This window comes from Perca flavescens, chromosome 8 (assembly GCF_004354835.1).
Source record: "Perca flavescens isolate YP-PL-M2 chromosome 8, PFLA_1.0, whole genome shotgun sequence".
Lineage (NCBI taxonomy): Eukaryota > Metazoa > Chordata > Actinopteri > Perciformes > Percidae > Perca > Perca flavescens.
In genome coordinates, this window is record NC_041338.1 from 28,088,832 (window position 1) to 28,107,148 (window position 18,317).

At 39.7% G+C, this 18,317-nt stretch overlaps 2 protein-coding genes and 2 pseudogenes across 2 annotated transcripts; all 4 read right to left on the reverse strand.

Moving 5' to 3' along the window:
- Positions 1-9: 9 nt before the first annotated feature.
- LOC114559868 (dispanin subfamily A member 2b-like) lies at positions 10-1,283 on the reverse strand (annotated as a pseudogene).
- Positions 1,284-7,672: 6,389 nt separating this feature from the next.
- Positions 7,673-17,441, reverse strand: LOC114559863 (dispanin subfamily A member 2b-like; annotated as a pseudogene).
- LOC114559869 (dispanin subfamily A member 2b-like) lies at positions 9,049-10,950 on the reverse strand. Its single transcript, XM_028584853.1, has 2 exons — positions 10,450-10,950; positions 9,049-9,754 (listed from the first exon to the last, which is right to left on the reverse strand). The coding sequence occupies exons 1-2, from the start codon at positions 10,627-10,629 to the stop codon at positions 9,641-9,643; spliced, it is 294 nt and encodes a 97-aa protein (XP_028440654.1). The 5' UTR covers positions 10,630-10,950; the 3' UTR covers positions 9,049-9,640.
- LOC114560092 (dispanin subfamily A member 2b-like) lies at positions 11,812-14,321 on the reverse strand. Its single transcript, XM_028585245.1, is given in 4 exon segments — positions 11,812-12,057; positions 14,113-14,170; positions 14,172-14,194; positions 14,292-14,321. Coding segments are annotated over 4 exon segments (261 nt in total). The 3' UTR covers positions 11,812-11,907.
- Positions 17,442-18,317: the final 876 nt, after the last annotated feature.

The following is an 18,317-nucleotide window of genomic DNA, read 5'->3' on the forward strand; positions in this document are numbered from 1 at the left end:
GTAAAAAGGTATAAAAGGTTAGAAATTGTGCCATGAGCGGAAAGCAGTGAAACAAGTATCACCAAGCCACAGCAGCAGCAACTTTAATACTACTGCATTTCAAATTTAGCTTCTGTAATTGAAATCGTATAGGTGGTATCTGCTCTAACGTCTGGTCACTACAAGCACAACAATCATTGCGATAATGTAAATAAGGACAATGATGTGGCCCAGATGTTGAGGCAGCGGGCAGTGGAGCCGTAGTGTCGGGCACCCTCCAGATCTCCAGCCACCTTCCGGTCTCTGGCCTGGAAGGACCAAAGCATATTCATTTTAAAAGTGGATTGATACCTCAAGAGAACTTGCTAATGTTGAGCCTAGGATCAATCTCATAATCTCCTGCAAAAGCTTTAGATTCAGGTTTGCTGTATTTTCATGCTGCAAATGAGATCGCTTTTTTTCCCTTTCCCCAAAATATATTTTTTGCATAAATCTCATCATTAATCCTTATCTTCATCAATGTCCAGCAAAGTTTGTGTCACATTTAAAGTCTCTTGTAATTATTCTTTTTTTTCATTCATGTTTTTTCTTTTCATAACATCTAGTAGTGAAATTGTAATTTTAAGCCCAATATATCTAAAATCTTAGATGAGTATTCCTTGTCTGCCAGCTATCGTCCTCTGAATGATGATTATTCTTGACGTGGTCACCAGTAAGTGAGGGCTGTGTTACTGGTCTCAAAACAACTTAGTAAAACCTTATTTATCTTATGGAGCCCCCCTGGTCCCACTTTGTCAAAAAATTAATTATAACTATCTTGTGGCCACGAGATAGTATCTTGAAACCACAAGATAGTTATAATAATTTTTTTGACAAAGTGGGACCAGGGTGTCCGTATTATTTAACCATATTTCTCCTTTGTAAGAACTGATATTTGAGATTGCAAGATATTGCTAAAAAAAAAAAAAAAAAAAAAAAAAAAGTATGTTCTTTGATAGACACTCACCTTGATAGAGAAGAGGAGAGCCGCCAGCCCGAGGCAGCAGGGGTTTGAGTAGAAAAGCAGCAGAGGGACCAGATGATGTGGTCCTTGGGGGCTCAGGGGTCATGTTCATTGTGGTGTACTGAATCGCTGTAGATCCTCCAGGGAGCCCATCATACCTCCCCTCCAGTGGAACATTCTCAGCCAGGTGACCTGGAGGATTCATGGCTGTCAGCTCAACTCTAGTTTGGAGTGCAGGCTGCTGAAGTTGTGTAACAACTCAACTGTCAATGTAGGCGTTGATTTCATTTTGGACTTTGGATTAAAAATAAATAAAACAGGCATGTGCTAACATGCTAACCAAAAAACCTATGAGGCAAAAAGCATAACACATTACAGTACATTACCTTTTGCTTTAACCACCTTTAAAAAAAAAAAAAAAAAAAAATGACCTGAAAAAGAAGATAGGAAGCCGGATAGGAAGTCACATTTGATCTGTTTTAAAAGGGTATGTAGAAATTAGGTCTAATTTTTCTCTTGGGGTGATAATGTGTGTGTGTGTGGGGTGGGGGCGGGGGGGTAGAAGATAAAAGATACGTTTAAAAGAGATACAAGTCTAAAACACAGATGTACATTAGTGATGGTCAAATGAAGCTTCGCGAACCAGTGTCTTTACTTTCTGAGCTCACTAGATGGCGCGATCTGTTAAAGGAAAAGGTTAAATTAATGGCAATTCAATGGGTTTTCAAACCCTATTTTGAACAGAGAGCACCATCTAGTGAGCTCAGAAAGTAAAGACACTGGTTCGCTGGCTTCATTTGACCATCACTAATGTACATAAGTGTGGAAACTAGACCAAAAGCTAATACCTGTCAGTGAACTTCAGAAAATTAAAGGATGGCAGATCCAAAAGCCTGCATGCCAGTACTTGCCAGTGGATTTCAAAATAGAAGATTGTAAGATTATAAAGTCATTCATTCTCCTTCTTGGCAAATTCCAGCACAGAAGGGATGAAGCCCTGCAGCAGGAAACTCACTCATCTAACAACTGCTGTGTTGTTGATCATACACACAGCAGAGTTTTTGTGTTCCTCTTCCCTTCCCTGCAGTTGGCTACAGTTGCACTATAGTTGTGGAAACTAATGCCAGTGTGTAACCGTAACCTTTTTTTTTAATGCTCAAAATTTCACAAGTACATTTCAAAGAGTTATGAAACACTATGAAACTTTTGTTTATTGAAAAACGAAACTTAAAACAATTGCTGAGACGAAGACCAGGTAGACAGGAAATCTCAATTTAATAAAAAAAAGTCTGGCATTCAAACTTGACTGCAGACAGCAGTTAATGAAACATGGATGAGTTCCATTTTAGTCTTTGTAACACAAATAGAAATATAGTATCTCTTTTGCTCCAGGATGTACAGTAAGTAAAAAGGAATAAAAGGTTAGAAATTATGCCATGAGCGGAAAGCAGTTATCCGCTGTGTTTGACGTCATATTGTGCGCCGCTAACTGCTTTGTTGATGATTCTTTGCAATGGCTTGACAGCGTGTTTTTGTTTTTTCATGTGGACGGAGATTTATTTTAACCTTTGTGGGTCCTTCGGGTCCTTGTGACCCAAAGGACAAAACAAGGGTTAATACAGCACCTTAGTGCTTTTTTTGTACAACATTTTGGCCAGCTTAAACTGTGTTTAAATGTGCTCTAGAAACAAACTTTCTTACTTACTTTACAAGAGACAGGGTTTAGAGAGCAATTCTCAACAAAATAAACGGAGTACATAACCCTTGTGTTGTCCTTGGGTCCCGTGACCAAGGACAACACAAGGGTTAAACCGAGCATGTGGGACGTTTTTTTTTTTTTTTTTTTTTTTTTAACGGAGGAGAAAAACTCCGTTTTAAAATACCCGTGTCCGTGTGGACTAGGCCTAAATGATAAACAGCAGTTACTCAGCTAGTGAAAGTAATTTCATAAAATAAATATGTTCTTTAAAATCTAGAAAATATATAACCTCTTCCACAGAATACAGCAGATCCAGGCGGTCCAGACTTTCCTTTTGCATCAGGGAAAGAGACATAGAAGATGATTAAAAATCAAAGCCCCTTGAGGCTGTTATGTTTGATGTATATTTGAAAAACAAAATGTTGTATGGATAGAACATTCAGAGACAGAGTTTTGCTACAGTATTCATAGAAGTCTGAGTCAAAAGGTTCATTACCTGCTGAGCATTAAAGCTAACATACATTGGGCCCATCATTGTCATTTCTTCATGAGCCTGGGTAAACCCTGACGAACATCCGCAAATTTGAGATTTGCTCTGCAAGTCAGTCTGGCGAAGAGCCCATTCAAACCATAGACAGTATATAAGATGACCAACAGATCCTGTTGCTCTGGAAGGAGACCAGTGAAGGCTATTAGAAGCACTTTTCCGGTGATTGCTAGCTTTACTGCGCAGCCTCCAACTGAGAGAGACGACGTAGATGTGATGTGAGCAACGTGTCTGAAGGTTGTAAGTCTTCTGGTAGCTGTGCTTCAATTAACTGACAACATAAGTTATAGGAGTTACAGTCTCAAGGACGCACGCACACACACGGACAGAGACACAGTCTCTTTTTCCTTTCTCTCAACTTCTCCGCCGTGTGTGGCACATACCCGCTTGCGGTGTGATTAACTAGCAGCTGTAGTAGTTAATGTAAGAGTGCCAAGTACTACATGAGGAGACAAGTTGGGGTGTGGATTGGTCAAACAAACAGGCTTTTCACCTAGGAGACTGGGGTTCATGTCCTATTTGAAAATTAAAGTAACTGGTGAATTTGTTCTATGAATGAATGAATTTGTAACTCAAACCACAATCTTTTTCTAAACTTAACTAAGTAGTTTTGTTACCTAGACATAACCAAGTAAGTTCATTTTTGTGCATGAACCTAACTAAACTGAGCGTTTCACGTTAACAATGTGTTTAAAACCCTGACAGTTTTGTTTTTGGTTTAGATATGAGGACAGAAAATGCTCGTGAGGGTCGATTAGAGGGTAGGAATAAACAACCTATGTTTTTGTATGGTTTGGAGGACTTGTTGCAGCTGACACAGCGAGTCAAATGAAGGAAATGTATAAGTGACCTCAGAAAGCTCTTGGGAGATTGGAGAGAGCTTGTAGTTGTTAAAAACAAACTGATCTGCCGATCCAACAGAGAGGTGCCAGAATTCAGACAAATAATGACTAGAGTCTGGTCAGAACGAGTGTTCCTGAGCATGATTGTGGAAGTCAATATTACCCACCACGGGCCCCACGTGCCCCAGATGGCCCAGGTAGCCCAGGTCGCCCGATTGGCCCAGCTGGCCCGATTGGCCCAGCTGGCCCAGGAGGTCCTGGAAGCTGACTGTAGCCAGTAGAAGACATCAGGCAGAGGACGCAGAACAGGAGAAACATCCTCATCTTCAGAATGCAGAGCATCATAACAGTTATTGGAGCTATAATTTTTTATTGTTTCAGTAAATTAGATCACTAGAGCAAGTGAGATTTTCTGTAACAGAGAGGTAAACTTTACTTAAACATTACTGATAACCTGTTTGTCACTGGGATCAAACATTCAGAAATCTAAATCTCTTTAAGTCCTTTGAAATCTACAGTATTAGAATTTGCCCTTTTTCAGGCTACATCAGGAATATTGTTTTATCATAGTTTACAACCATTGATTCAAAGTCAGTCACATGAAATCAAAGGTGGTCATTTCAGAACTCAGTCTTTGGCAAATAATGACCACCAAAGAATGACTACTCATTACAAATTATGTGTCTCTGGTAGTTCATAGTTTGTTGTAACACTTCAGAAAAACTGATGAGATTTTCATTGCAATATAGACAGATGTGCTGCAGCTAAATTTAATTTCCCAAATGCAAATTAGAATTGTATTACAGCCTGTATTCAGTGCAGCACCAAGTATGCTGTTGTGAAGTAATTTAAAGTTTAAATTACACTAAATCTAGCACCATATAATGATAAACAGAAAGGTACTCACTGAATAAATGAAAAGTGATCTGCAGGATGTGCTACTTTGCTGCTACTTCCAAAGAAAGAACGAGAATGTAGTGAGAGTGCATGTAGAAATTCAGTTCAGTGTAAACATCTGTTGTTGTTTATGTTGGTGATGTCATTTGTTATACTAGTACAGAGCCCGTTGAAAATGTGCCTGTTTGGAACGGGCTGATTGCTTGGCCTGTGGTATCGCTATTCTTCAAAACTAAATTGTATCCCAAAATTACTTACAGAAGGACCCCAAACCACTGCAACTCCACTGTATAGCTGACTTACAGTGTAGGCTACGTCTACATCAGAGGAAGACATTGTACTACTGTATTTACAAGACAACGAGAACGCTGCAGATTTAAAAATGTAGCCTAATCACAAAATATGACAATGTGGAGTAATCAGACATTAGCGTCATGGACTCATGGCAGTACGTTACCCACCTGGCCTGTTATGAGAGCTAATCAGCACAACCACCACCAGAACCGGACCGTTTGAGTGTGTGTGTGTGTGTGTGTGTGTGTGTGTGTGTGTGTGTGTGTGTGTGTGTGTGCACGCAGAGAGAGAGAGGGAGAGTGAGAGAGACGTTGTCTTGTGTCGTTTGGTTAAAGCAGTGCTACTTTGCACATTTTTGTGCACACGCAGAGAGAGAGAGAGAGAGAGAGAGAGAGAGAGAGAGAGAGAGAGAGGGGGGGGGAGGGACGTTGTCTCGTGTCATTTGGTTAAAGTAGTGCTACTTTGCACATTTTTGTGGGTCTGAGTTGCGAAACACATTTTAGCTGCCAAAGCTCTGTGAGCAGAGGGGGAGTGGCCAGCAGCGGCAATACCGACGATATCTTTTGCATTTCTTATCCAAACAACGTCAAACTGGGCACTGTACTCGTGCCCGTAGCAAGATACCTGTGAAGGGTGAAATCCATAACGAGAGATATGCGCTTAACACCCAGACAGACAGACGTTCCTGACAATAGGAGGAAATCAGAGACCCTCCGTCTGAAGACTGCAGAACTTAATAACAATAATAATAATTTATGTATATTTATGTGTAATTTTTAAAAAACAGAGTTACAAAGTGCTGCGCATACATGAAAAAGAGCAAATTACAAATATGAATGAAAATCAATAGAATCAATCAAAACACAAAAAAGTAAATGCCAAAATAAACAAACATAAAAAGCATCAGATTCAAAAGCCACTTTATAAGAGAGAAGTGATTTAAAATGAAGCACCACTTTGACCAGAAAGGGCATTCCAAAGTCTGGAAACAAACATGTTGTAACATATGCAAAGCAGTTTTTTTTTTTTTTTTTTTTTACCTTTTTAGATTTGTATTCCATAAAGAAAATAGGAGCTAGCACAGCTTTTAGATTTCTTTCATGATAAGAAAGCAACAAAAAACATCCGCAGCTGACTCATTTGTAAAACATTGTTTTGATAATTGTTAACAATAGTTCCTGTTATTGACTAAAGCGTATCGTATTACTCACACCTTAGATATCTTCAAAATCGTTTAACCTTTTAATCCCTCCATAGTACTACATCTTTCTGTTGTATTTAATAAAGTTTGTATTTTATAATGGTTTATATCTAGAGTTAGCACATTGGTGTGCTTTAAGAAAGGTGTACCTCATTGTTGGCACATTTATTGTATTGTGCAGTGATGTTACAGAATTTCATTAAAAATCACCAGATTCATACCTTGAATAATCAAGAAGCATTTAAAACAACACATACACAGACACATGTTCTGTATCAACACAAGTTTCCTTTTTACAAATGCAGCAGACTTATTGCTCCTGTACACCAGGGGTGTCAAACTCAGGGCCACACTGGAAAAAGAGAATCACACCAAGGGCCAGACATGTAGAGTTTATTGATTTGCTTTTGTTACTTCATGTCACGTTTTAAAACCATTTTTGTTGTTTTTGTTATGATTTTTTTTTCACCATTTTGTAAATTTGTTGCTTTCTCCGACATTTTTGTACGCTTTTTGTCACATTTTTGTTGACATGAAGCCAGCAAATCAAGCAAAACAAGTATTTTTTTTTTTTTTTAAAGCAACACTGTGTAACTTTTCCCCTTCGGTCCCCCTACAGGTTGTTTCATTGAAACTACAGCTCGCGCTAAAAGTTACATAGTGTTGCTTTAACAACAACTTGTTTCACAGCCTGAATATAAAAACTCTCTCTGCTTCTGGGGGAATTTCTGAGTCTCAGAGTTGGCAAATCTGCCATATTCTGCTTTGAATGTCAGGTAATTGCAGTTTAAAAAACACTTTCCTGTGTTTATGGTTTGGCGCACAACTAGGTGGGCCAAAATGTATTGTGAACCCAAATTGATATACGGGCCGAATCTAAATCTGCAACAGGCCAGATTTACCTTGAGTTTGACACGTGCTGTACTGTATACAACAATCCCGGGTACCACAGGAGTTCCCACCTAAACCACTAACTAAAAAGAAATGCTGTGGACTACTTTCCCACTGTCATTTTCCGTTCGTTATATTGTCTTACCGCTCTCTTTGCATCACCACTGTTGCACTGAGTCAATATGTTTAGTCAGTATGTTTTGGGCGGAGATGTTCTTTGGCTTGAAATTAGGCCTACCCCTGTGATTAACTCAGTGAACATGTTGAAACACCATAATTCCACAATAATTTCACAAGCACATTTCTGAGTTATGAAACAGACACTTTTATTGAGGGATGAAACTGTTCTCTATTTCTCCACAATTTTTTGTTTGCTAAGACACAGGCCTTGCCGACAGGAAATCTGAATTTAATAACAGACATCTGGCATAAATGTAAACCACTACAGATTGTCATTATGGAGACATGGATGAGTTCCATCTAAGACTTTTGAAACACAAATAAAAATGTGTATCTGTTTTGCTTGAGGATATAACTAAAGAGGTATAAAAAGTTACAAATTGTGCCTTGGGCGTAAAGCAGAGAAACACAAGTATGACCAAGCCATAGAAAAAAGGCAACTCTAATACGACTTTATTTGAAATTTAGCCTCTGTAATTGAAATCTATAGGGCTGTATCCGCTGTGATCTCTGATCACCTTATTTGCCTGTATGAGCACAATGATAGTTATAATAATGGTAATAAGGACACTGATGAAAAACAGGACTGTGGCCCAGATATTGAGGCAGCGGGCAGTGGAGCCGTAGTGTCGGGCACCCTCCAGATCTCCAGCCACCTTCCGGTCTCTGGCCTGGAAGGACCAAAGCATATTCATTTTAAAAGTGGATTGATACCTCAGGAGAAATTGAATTGCCAACATTGAGCCTAGGCTCAATCTGATAACATCCTGCAAAAGCTTTAGATTCGTGTTTGCTGTATTTTCATGCTGCAAATGAGATTGCTTTCTACCTTTTCCATCCATTTTCCCTTTTCTCATATATAGTTTTCTTTGCATAAATCTCATCATACATCTTCATCTCCAACTTTTTTTCATGTTTTTTTTCATAACATCTTTACATTTTGTTATTTCAAATTGATCAATTGTAATTTTTAGGCCTAAGAATATCCAAAATCTTAGATGGATATTGCTCCTTCCTCAACATCCCATCCTCTGAATGATTCTTGACATGGTCCAACTGAGGGCTGTGTGTTACTTGTCTGCAAAAACTTAGTAAATCTTCTTTGTTTTCCACTAACCGCATCTCTCATTTGTAAGAACTACTATTAAAGATGGCAAGATATTGCTTAAAGTCTTTTTTTTTCCAAAATTCTTTGATTGACATTAACAGAAGATTCTGGATGAATGAAACTCACCTTGATGGAGAAGATGAGAGCCGCCAGCCCGAGGCAGCAGGGGTTTGAGTAGAGAAAGCAGCAGAGGGACCAGATGATGTGGTCCTTGGGGGGCTCAGGGGTCATGTTCATTGTGGTGTACTGAATCGCTGTAGATCCTCCAGGGAGCCCAGGGAGCCCATCATACCTCCCCTCAGTGGAACATTCTCAGCTGGGTGACCTGGAGGATTCATGGCTGTCAGCTCAACTCTAGTTTGGAGTGCAGGCTGCTGAAGTTGTGTAACAACTCAACTGTCAATGTAGGCGTTGATTTCATTTTTGTAGTATTAAAGGATGGCAGATCCGAAAGCCTGCATGCCAGTACTTGCCAGTGGATTTCAAAATAGAAGATTGTAAGATTATAAAGTCATTCATTCTCCTTCTTGGCAAATTCCAGCACTGAAGGGATGAAGCCCTGCAGCAGGAAACTCACTCATCTAACAACTGTTGTTTTAAGTGAGTTATGAAACACTATAAAACTTTCGTTTATTGAAAAACGAAACTTAAAACAATTGCTGAGACAAAAACCAGGTAGACAGGAACTCTCAATTTAATAAAAAAAAAAGTCTGGCATTCAAACTTGACTGCAGACAGCAGTTAATGAAACATGGATGAGTTCCATTTTAGTCTTTGTAACACAAATAGAAATATAGTATCTCTTTTGCTCCAGGATGTACAGTAAGTAAAAAGGTATAAAAGGTTAGAAATTGTGCCATGAGCGGAAAGCAGTGAAACAAGTATCACCAAGCCACAGCAGCAGCAACTTTAATACTACTGCATTTCAAATTTAGCTTCTGTAATTGAAATCGTATAGGTGGTATCTGCTCTAACGTCTGGTCACTACAAGCACAACAATCATTGCGATAATGTAAATAAGGACAATGATGTGGCCCAGATGTTGAGGCAGCGGGCAGTGGAGCCGTAGTGTCGGGCACCCTCCAGATCTCCAGCCACCTTCCGGTCTCTGGCCTGGAAGGACCAAAGCATATTCATTTTAAAAGTGGATTGATACCTCAAGAGAACTTGCTAATGTTGAGCCTAGGATCAATCTCATAATCTCCTGCAAAAGCTTTAGATTCAGGTTTGCTGTATTTTCATGCTGCAAATGAGATCGCTTTTTCCCTTTCCCCAAAATATATTTTTTGCATAAATCTCATCATTAATCCTTATCTTCATCAATGTCCAGCAAAGTTTGTGTCACATTTAAAGTCTCTTGTAATTATTCTTTTTTATTCATGTTTTTTTTTTTTTCATAACATCTAGTAGTGAAATTGTAATTTTTAAGCCCAATATATCTAAAATCTTAGATGAGTATTCCTTGTCTGCCAGCTGTCGTCCTCTGAATGATGATTATTCTTGACGTGGTCACCAGTAAGTGAGGGCTGTGTTACTGGTCTCAAAACAACTTAGTAAAACCTTATTTATCTTATGGAGCCCCCCTGGTCCCACTTTGTCAAAAAAATTAATTATAACTATCTTGTGGCCACGAGATAGTATCTTGAAACCACAAGATAGTTATAATTTTTTTTTTTTTTGACAAAGTGGGACCAGGGGTGCTCCGTATTTTTAACCATATTTCTCCTTTGTAAGAACTGATATTTGAGATTGCAAGATATTGCTAAAAAAAAAAAAAAAAAAAAGTATGTTCTTTGATAGACACTCACCTTGATAGAGAAGATGAGAGCCGCCAGCCCGAAGCAGCAGAGGGACCAGATGATGTGGTCCTTGGGGGGCTCAGGGGTCATGTTCATTGTGGTGTACTGAATCGCTGTAGATCCTCCAGGGAGCCCATCATACCTCCCCTCCAGTGGAACATTCTCAGCCAGGTGACCTGGAGGATTCATGGCTGTCAGCTCAACTCTAGTTTGGAGTGCAGGCTGCTGAAGTTGTGTAACAACTCAACTGTCAATGTAGGCGTTGATTTCATTTTGGACTTTGGATTAAAAAATAAATAAAACAGGCATGTGCTAACATGCTAACCAAAAACCTATGAGGCAAAAGCATAACACATTACAGTACATTACCTTTTGCTTTAACCACCTTTAAAAAAAAAAAAAATGACCTGAAAAAGAAGATAGGAAGCCGGATAGGAAGTCACATTTGATCTGTTTTAAAAGGGTATGTAGAAATTAGGTCTAATTTTTCTCTTGGGGTGATAATGTGTGTGTGTGGGGGGGGGGGGGGGGGTAGAAGATAAAAGATACGTTTAAAAGAGATACAAGTCTAAAACACAGATGTACATTAGTGATGGTCAAATGAAGCTTCGCGAACCAGTGTCTTTACTTTCTGAGCTCACTAGATGGCGCGATCTGTTAAAGGAAAAGGTTAAATTAATGGCAATTCAATGGGTTTTCAAACCCTATTTTGAACAGAGAGCACCATCTAGTGAGCTCAGAAAGTAAAGACACTGGTTCGCGAAGCTTCATTTGACCATCACTAATGTACATAAGTGTGGAAACTAGACCAAAAGCTAATACCTGTCAGTGAACTTCAGAAAATTAAAGGATGGCAGATCCAAAAGCCTGCATGCCAGTACTTGCCAGTGGATTTCAAAATAGAAGATTGTAAGATTATAAAGTCATTCATTCTCCTTCTTGGCAAATTCCAGCACAGAAGGGATGAAGCCCTGCAGCAGGAAACTCACTCATCTAACAACTGCTGTGTTGTTGATCATACACACAGCAGAGTTTTTGTGTTCCTCTTCCCTTCCCTGCAGTTGGCTACAGTTGCACTATAGTTGTGGAAACTAATGCCAGTGTGTAACCGTAACCTTTTTTTTTAATGCTCAAAATTTCACAAGTACATTTCAAAGAGTTATGAAACATGAAACTTTTGTTTATTGAAAAACCTTTTGTAAGACAAATACCAGGCAAACATAAATCTAATTTAATTCTGCATTCAAACTTGATGTAGACAGCAGTTAAAAACATGGATGAGTTCCAATTTACCCTTTGAAAATTAGTGCCATGATGTACAGTAAAAAAAGTGAAACACAAGTAAAGCAGTGAAACACAAGTATCACCAAGCCACAGCAGCAGCAACTTTAATACTACTGCATTTCAAATTTTGCCTCTGGAATTGTAATTGTTATTGTAATTTTATGGGTGGTAGCGGCTGTAACTTCAGGACAACTGTAGAATCACGACAATCGTAATAATGGTAATAAGGACAATGATGGAAACCAGGACTGTGGCCCAGATGTTGAGGCAGCGGGCAGTGGAGCCGTAGTGTCGGGCACCCTCCAGATCTCCAGCCACCTTCCGGTCTCTGGCCTGGAAGGACCAAAGCATATTCATTTTAAAAGTGGATTGATACCTCAAGAGAACTTGCTAATGTTGAGCCTAGGCTCAATCTCATAATCTCCTGCAAAAGCTTTAGATTCATGTTTGCTGTATTTTCATGCTGCAAATGAGATCGATTTTTCCCTTTCCCCAACATATATATATTTTTTGCATAAATCTCATCATTAATCCTTATCTTCAACAATGTCCAGCAAAGTTTGTATCACATTTAAAGTCTTTTGTTGTAATTGTTCTTTTTTTATTCATGTTTTTTTTTCTTTTTCATAACATCTAGTAGTGAAATTGTAATTTTTAAGCCCAATTTTAAATCTTAGATGAGTATTCCTTGTCTGCCAGCTGTCGTCCTCTGAATGATGATTATTCTTGATATGGTCACCAGTAAGTGAGGGCTGTGTTACTGGTCTCAAAACAACTTAGTAAAACCTTTATCTTATGGAGCCCCCCTGGTCCCACTTTGTCAAAAAAATTAATTATAACTCTTGTGGCCACAAGATAGTATCGTGAGGCCACGATATAGTTATAATTAATTTTTTTGACAGTATTATTTAACCATATGTTGTGATGGTTGGGGTCGGCTGGCTGTGAGTGTTTATTTTCCTCTGTTGTTGGTTTTTTTTTCTGTTTGCTCTGTTTCTCTCCCTGTGTCTCTTTTCGCTTTCCCTCCTCCTGCCTACTGCCTGCCAGCTGACTACACACACCTGTTGCCAATCAACAATCACTGCTCTCCCGCCACACACACCTGCCAGCCATCTACAATCAAGCACAGTACTTCAACCCCGGTCCAACAGATCATCTCCGCTGAATTGTTGCCTCAGCTCCACCGGTGACACTCGCTATTTTTGATCACGCAACCGACTCTGTTTTCACCTGTCCTTGTACAATCTCTTACCCCTTTTTGTGTTTTGTTTTCCGCAGTATCCATCTCCACGTCTCCCGTATCCAGTCAGCTGGCCTCACCATCCAATCCTCCTACCACGGCTCCTCGTTCAATCCTGCCTCCATCTCCCCATCCCGCAAGCCCCTCCTCGGCTCCTCGGTTCCCCCGCTCCGGTGTCTCCTCCTCGGGTCTTCAGCCCCGGTTTCCCCGAGCTCCCCGGCCGTCCTACGATTTCCCCCTTATGTCCCTCGCCCTCCTAGTTTCTGCCACGAGTACCTCACCATCCTAGGTTTTCCCCTCGAGTCCCTCGCTCTCGCGTTTTTCCATTACATGGTACCTGCTCTACTCGACGCACTGTGCGTCCCTTTTCCATTGCAGATTTTAGTATCGCCTCAGCTTGGCTGGTCGTCATAGCGACTGCCGTGGGCGTGGCTTGGTAGCGTTGCATTTCCCCCGACTCATTTCCTGGTTCTCCTTCTCCGTAAACATGAAATCAACAAGCAGGTTAACTTTTCCTGCTCCAGATTTCCCACCGTGGTCAGAAAGAACAGGGGAGACACTTTGTTTCTCTAACTATATGACGCTGGAGTCACTACTCGCTGCGGAGCTAATCGCGTCTCTCTCACTTCTCCCTCGCTCGCCAGCTCCACACACACACACACCAGCGCACAAGTATAAACATCAGGCCACTTGTATGCTACGGAGAAAGCTCTGCGTGGAGCCTCCGGCAGCAAAAAAAAACACCGCTGGCTAAACGATTTAAAAATGCCGTCTGTTGCTAGCAATGCAGTGATCAGTGACGATTCTTTCCGACCAATCTGTAGCCTGCAGGGTTTCACGTCACCTTTTCTGCTGGCTTGGAACCTCGATTGAGGAGGTACCAAAAGTACCCGTTAACAGGTACTTTTTTTTTCGTAATGGAAAACCAAAAAAGTATAGTAGGTACCATGTAATGGAAAAGCGCCACAAGTTTCCACCCCTGAGTTCCCTGCTAACCTTTGTTTGTCAATAAACTTATTACGTATTTTGAGCCTTTGCGTTTGAGTCAGTTCTGTCCCACGTAGGCTATATTTCTCCTTTGTAAGAACTGATATGAGATTGCAAAATATTGCTAAAAAAAAAAAATATGTTCTTTGATAGACACTCACCTTGATAGAGAAGATGAGAGCCGCCAGCCCGAGGCAGCAGGGGTTTGAGTAGAAAAAGCAGCAGAGACCAGATGATGTTGTCCTTGGGGGCTCGGGGTCATGTTCAGAGTGGTGTCTGGAATCGCTGTAAATCCTCCAAGGAGTCCAGGGAGCCCATCATACCTCCCCTCCAGTGGAACATTCTCAGCCGGGTGACCTAGAGGATTCATGGCTGTCAGCTCAACTCTAGTTTGGAGTGCAGGCTGCTGAAGTTGTGTAACAACTCAATGTAGGCGTGATTTCATTTTGGACTTTGGGGGAAAAAAAAAAAAAAAGACCTGAGGATAGGAAGCGGATAGGAAGTCACGTTTGATCAGTTTTAAAAGGGTATAGAAATTAGGTCAGTGATTCTTGAAACCTTGGCAAAAACATGTCCCACTAAGAAAAGTGCCAATTCTGTTGGAAATAACATTTTCATGAATAAAAAGAATCAAGGTTATAATCAAGGGCTCCTTTGCACATATGTAAGGTTCTTTCATATTTTAATTTTGATTAATTTAATGATTTGCTGGCCCATTGCCTACAAAATCAGTTGTCCTCGGCTAGGAGATAATCATTTCAACTTGATTAAAAAAACCAAGTAATAATTAAATTTAATAATATCTTTACCACATGAAATAGTACATTGTAATTGTTTTAAAAACTACAAACAGTGAGTTTTTAACAACATTTACTATTATTTTGTGGTTGCTCAAAATGTGTCCCACATATTCGTCACCACCGTCAGATATTTATGAAAAGCAATAAAGTCAGGCAACTAAAAAGGTCAACTACATTCCTGAGGACCCCATTTTCAAACCTTCAGCTCTACTGCATGCTTCAAGATCACTCAAGCTCCCTTAAATTTGCTATTTTCTCTTAAACTTGTTCATATTTTTGGACACTGCTACTGTTGCCACCATAACATGTCAACACAGTCTCTTTTGTATAAAAAATATTAGATTATGACATAAATGTATACTTTTTAAGAAGAGGTCTGTTGAAGTAAACATTTAAAACTATGCTTACGTTTTGAAAACAATGTACTTTAAGGTAAAAAATGTAACTTCAAAAATGTAAACTGTTTAACTGAGTGAAGGAATGTTTCAATACTGATTAAGCTTAATCAGCATTTGCATGGCTCACACCTTCTCAAGCTTCTAAAGAATTGATTAGGTCATTGCTGTTATTTAGCATAAATGTAAAAGCGCTAGAAGACTTATTGTTTAAACAACTTTCAGAGCCATCCCCTGTTGAGCCAGACGTGATTAAGACAAAGAACGAGTATTGCTGTAGTTTGGAAACAATTGACACCGTCTCGGTAAGATCCTGTGACCGGGTGTAGCCTCAAGACACTGATTGGGAACGTACACCTTTTCTTTTGAGAGACATCTGACCAATAGGGAAAGATTTAATTTGCAGAACCACCCAGGTGGAGGGAATAAATGTGTGATCCGGGGAATGTCTCAGGACTTCAGCTGTGACCCCGCAAGGGGAAGCTGCTGTAGTCCGCTGGTGTATTGTCTGTCATGTCGCATGGCTGCAATCTGTGTCCCCACAAAGGGAAGCATGTTTGCAGTCTGCTACTGGCAGTGTTTCATGTTTTATGTTTGTGTTTTAACTGTCGTTTTCATGTTGTTTTATTAAACCTTTTAGTTAACTTTCAATTCGACCCCCGCCTCTCCTCCTCCTTCCTCCAGAAATCGAAGAACGCGTCTTTTAGAAATTTCTTAACAGGTCTGAAGTAGCTAGCAATAGAGGGGAAACAAGATGGCTAATGTGAACAACTCATGCATATCATGTGAAAGAGTAGGTTTTTGTCACCACCGTCAGACTGTAAGTGTGACTGCTTCAAAGTTGAATTCAAAAGCAGCGCGACACGGGGCTGGGGTTGTTGCAGTAGGAGAGTCAACAGAGTCAGGAGAGTTAGTGAATAGAGAGATTATTATAGCGAGTAGAAAGTGTATAGCCAGTAGAAAGTTCATAGCAAGTAGCCTATTTTATAATGAGTAGAGAGTTTATAAAAGAGAGTTTAGAGCGCATTCTGCCCTGCCTATCTCACCTATTTGGCGGAGGAGACAATGTTGCTCTAGGCTACGGACTCAATATAATCACAGAAATATGTGTGCAATGTGTTCTTCATTCATTTCCCTCCCAAATCGATGTATTTGTTTACAAACACAAGACAGTTCACAACCAAAATCCTAACTTTATAGTTCGATTATTTTTTTGGCGGAGACAGCAATTACATTTATATTTATGCAAGGTCCAACATAGGCTTAGTTATTTATGTCATTATTTATTTATCCATGAATTCATACTCAAAATGTATTAATCTTCAACTCTAAAGTAGAGTTTAGATTAGAGCCCGAGCCCCCCCCCCGACTATCGGGCCAGGCCGGGTCGTTATTTTCCGCCACTATCCTGGGAGGAGCCGGGCCGGGCCCTTGATCAAGCTTTTGTGTTTTTTACTATAGCCTAATTGGGTGGGGAGAAAGCTATGTTATAATCAGAAATAGGAGAATTACCTTTGAGCAAGTTTGGAGGAAAGTCGGAGGTATGGAACCATTTTAAACAAGTCGTGGGCAGTGACAACATAGGCTATGTGTCGGCTTTGTTGAGTGCATTAAGTGCGGCACGCTGTCGCCTATAACAGCAAAACAGTGATGAGAGACCAGCCCTCACAGAGAAATACATTTTTTTTTTACGTTTATTCATTCAGATCCATTTGCGATCCGTTCCATTCTAAATAAACAAACAGCGCAGTTTACATGCTTCGCTCTTATTGCATTATTCATTAAAGTCATTTTAAACAGATTTCTGCAGTTCAAACAACTCTGAATTGTATGAGAACGTCAGTTGTAACGGCCCACGTATTAAAAGAGTGTCGGGTTGAAATCGGGCTCATAATTACAATTAATGTGTCGGGCCAGGCCGGGCTCGGACACAACGTGCACGGGCTCGGGCTTACTCTAAAGACATTCATGGCTAATAACTGTGAAACAGTTTGTGACACAATGCTATCCCTAACTTCACCACCAGATGTCCTCATAGAGTTCTGAAGCTTCGAGTAGTGAACCTTTTTTCGATACAATTGGATTGAAAGCTTCACTGCTTCAGAAGGCTTCAGTTCGCCATCACTACCAAGTAACAATTAAACTAACACAACATATGAGGAAAGAAATAAACTCACTTTTGTTACGCACGACCGTAGGATTTGTGCCTGAATTGTGAGGACAGAGAGCCCTCACATGCTGCCCCACACCGCTGCCTCATGTTGCTGACAACCAGAACAAAGGAAGTGGGTGTTACTTATAGACTAGACCATGATTGGTAGTGAGTGAAATCAGGTGTGTTTGAACCATGATTGGGAATGGAATGAAATCAGGTGAGAGTGGCTGAGTCCCTGCCATGAGTGGACCAGTGAAATAGTATGGCTCTATTCTACAGTCACCACCATCAGTTCTAAAGTCACCACCGTCAGAGGGAGTTTTATTTGTTTTAAATGAATATGCTTATAATATGTTTCTTCAGTGCTGTTGAGTTATTAAAGTAAAAGTCACTTTTAATACAGTCACAAGTCACTTGTTAAATAAAAACATTACTTTTTTTTTCTATTTAGGCTTAAAGTAAACGTTGTATGATGTTAGATCTTTTAAAGGAGTACACGTGAAACAGTATAAAAAATGAACAAAAGTGAATATTCAAGATTTTACAGCATATCTGTGTACGACAAATGTCAGATAATGATTTAAAAACTCTAAATACATATTAGACCAAATAAATAATACATAATATGCTTTTTATTGTGTCTGACGGTGTTGACAAAAACAAAGTAATAACTGGAAAAACGTCTATTTTATGATAAAAATACAAAATGAGGAGGTTGCACCAGTACATTGCTGAACAGCCAACACTTTGGTCTATAATGATATACCTTCAGATTTTGTAATTTAACTAACTTTTTATTTTCAAAATTAAAACCGGTTTTATCCAAATTCCCAAGAATCAGTGAGGTCTAATTTTTCTCTTGGGGTGATAATGTGTGAGGGATAGAAGATAAAAGATACACAGATGTACATAAGTGTGGAAACTAGACCAAAAGCTAATACCAGTCAGTGAACTTTAGAAAATTAAAGGATGGCAGATCCAAAAGCCTGCATGCCAGTACTTGCCAGTGGATTTCA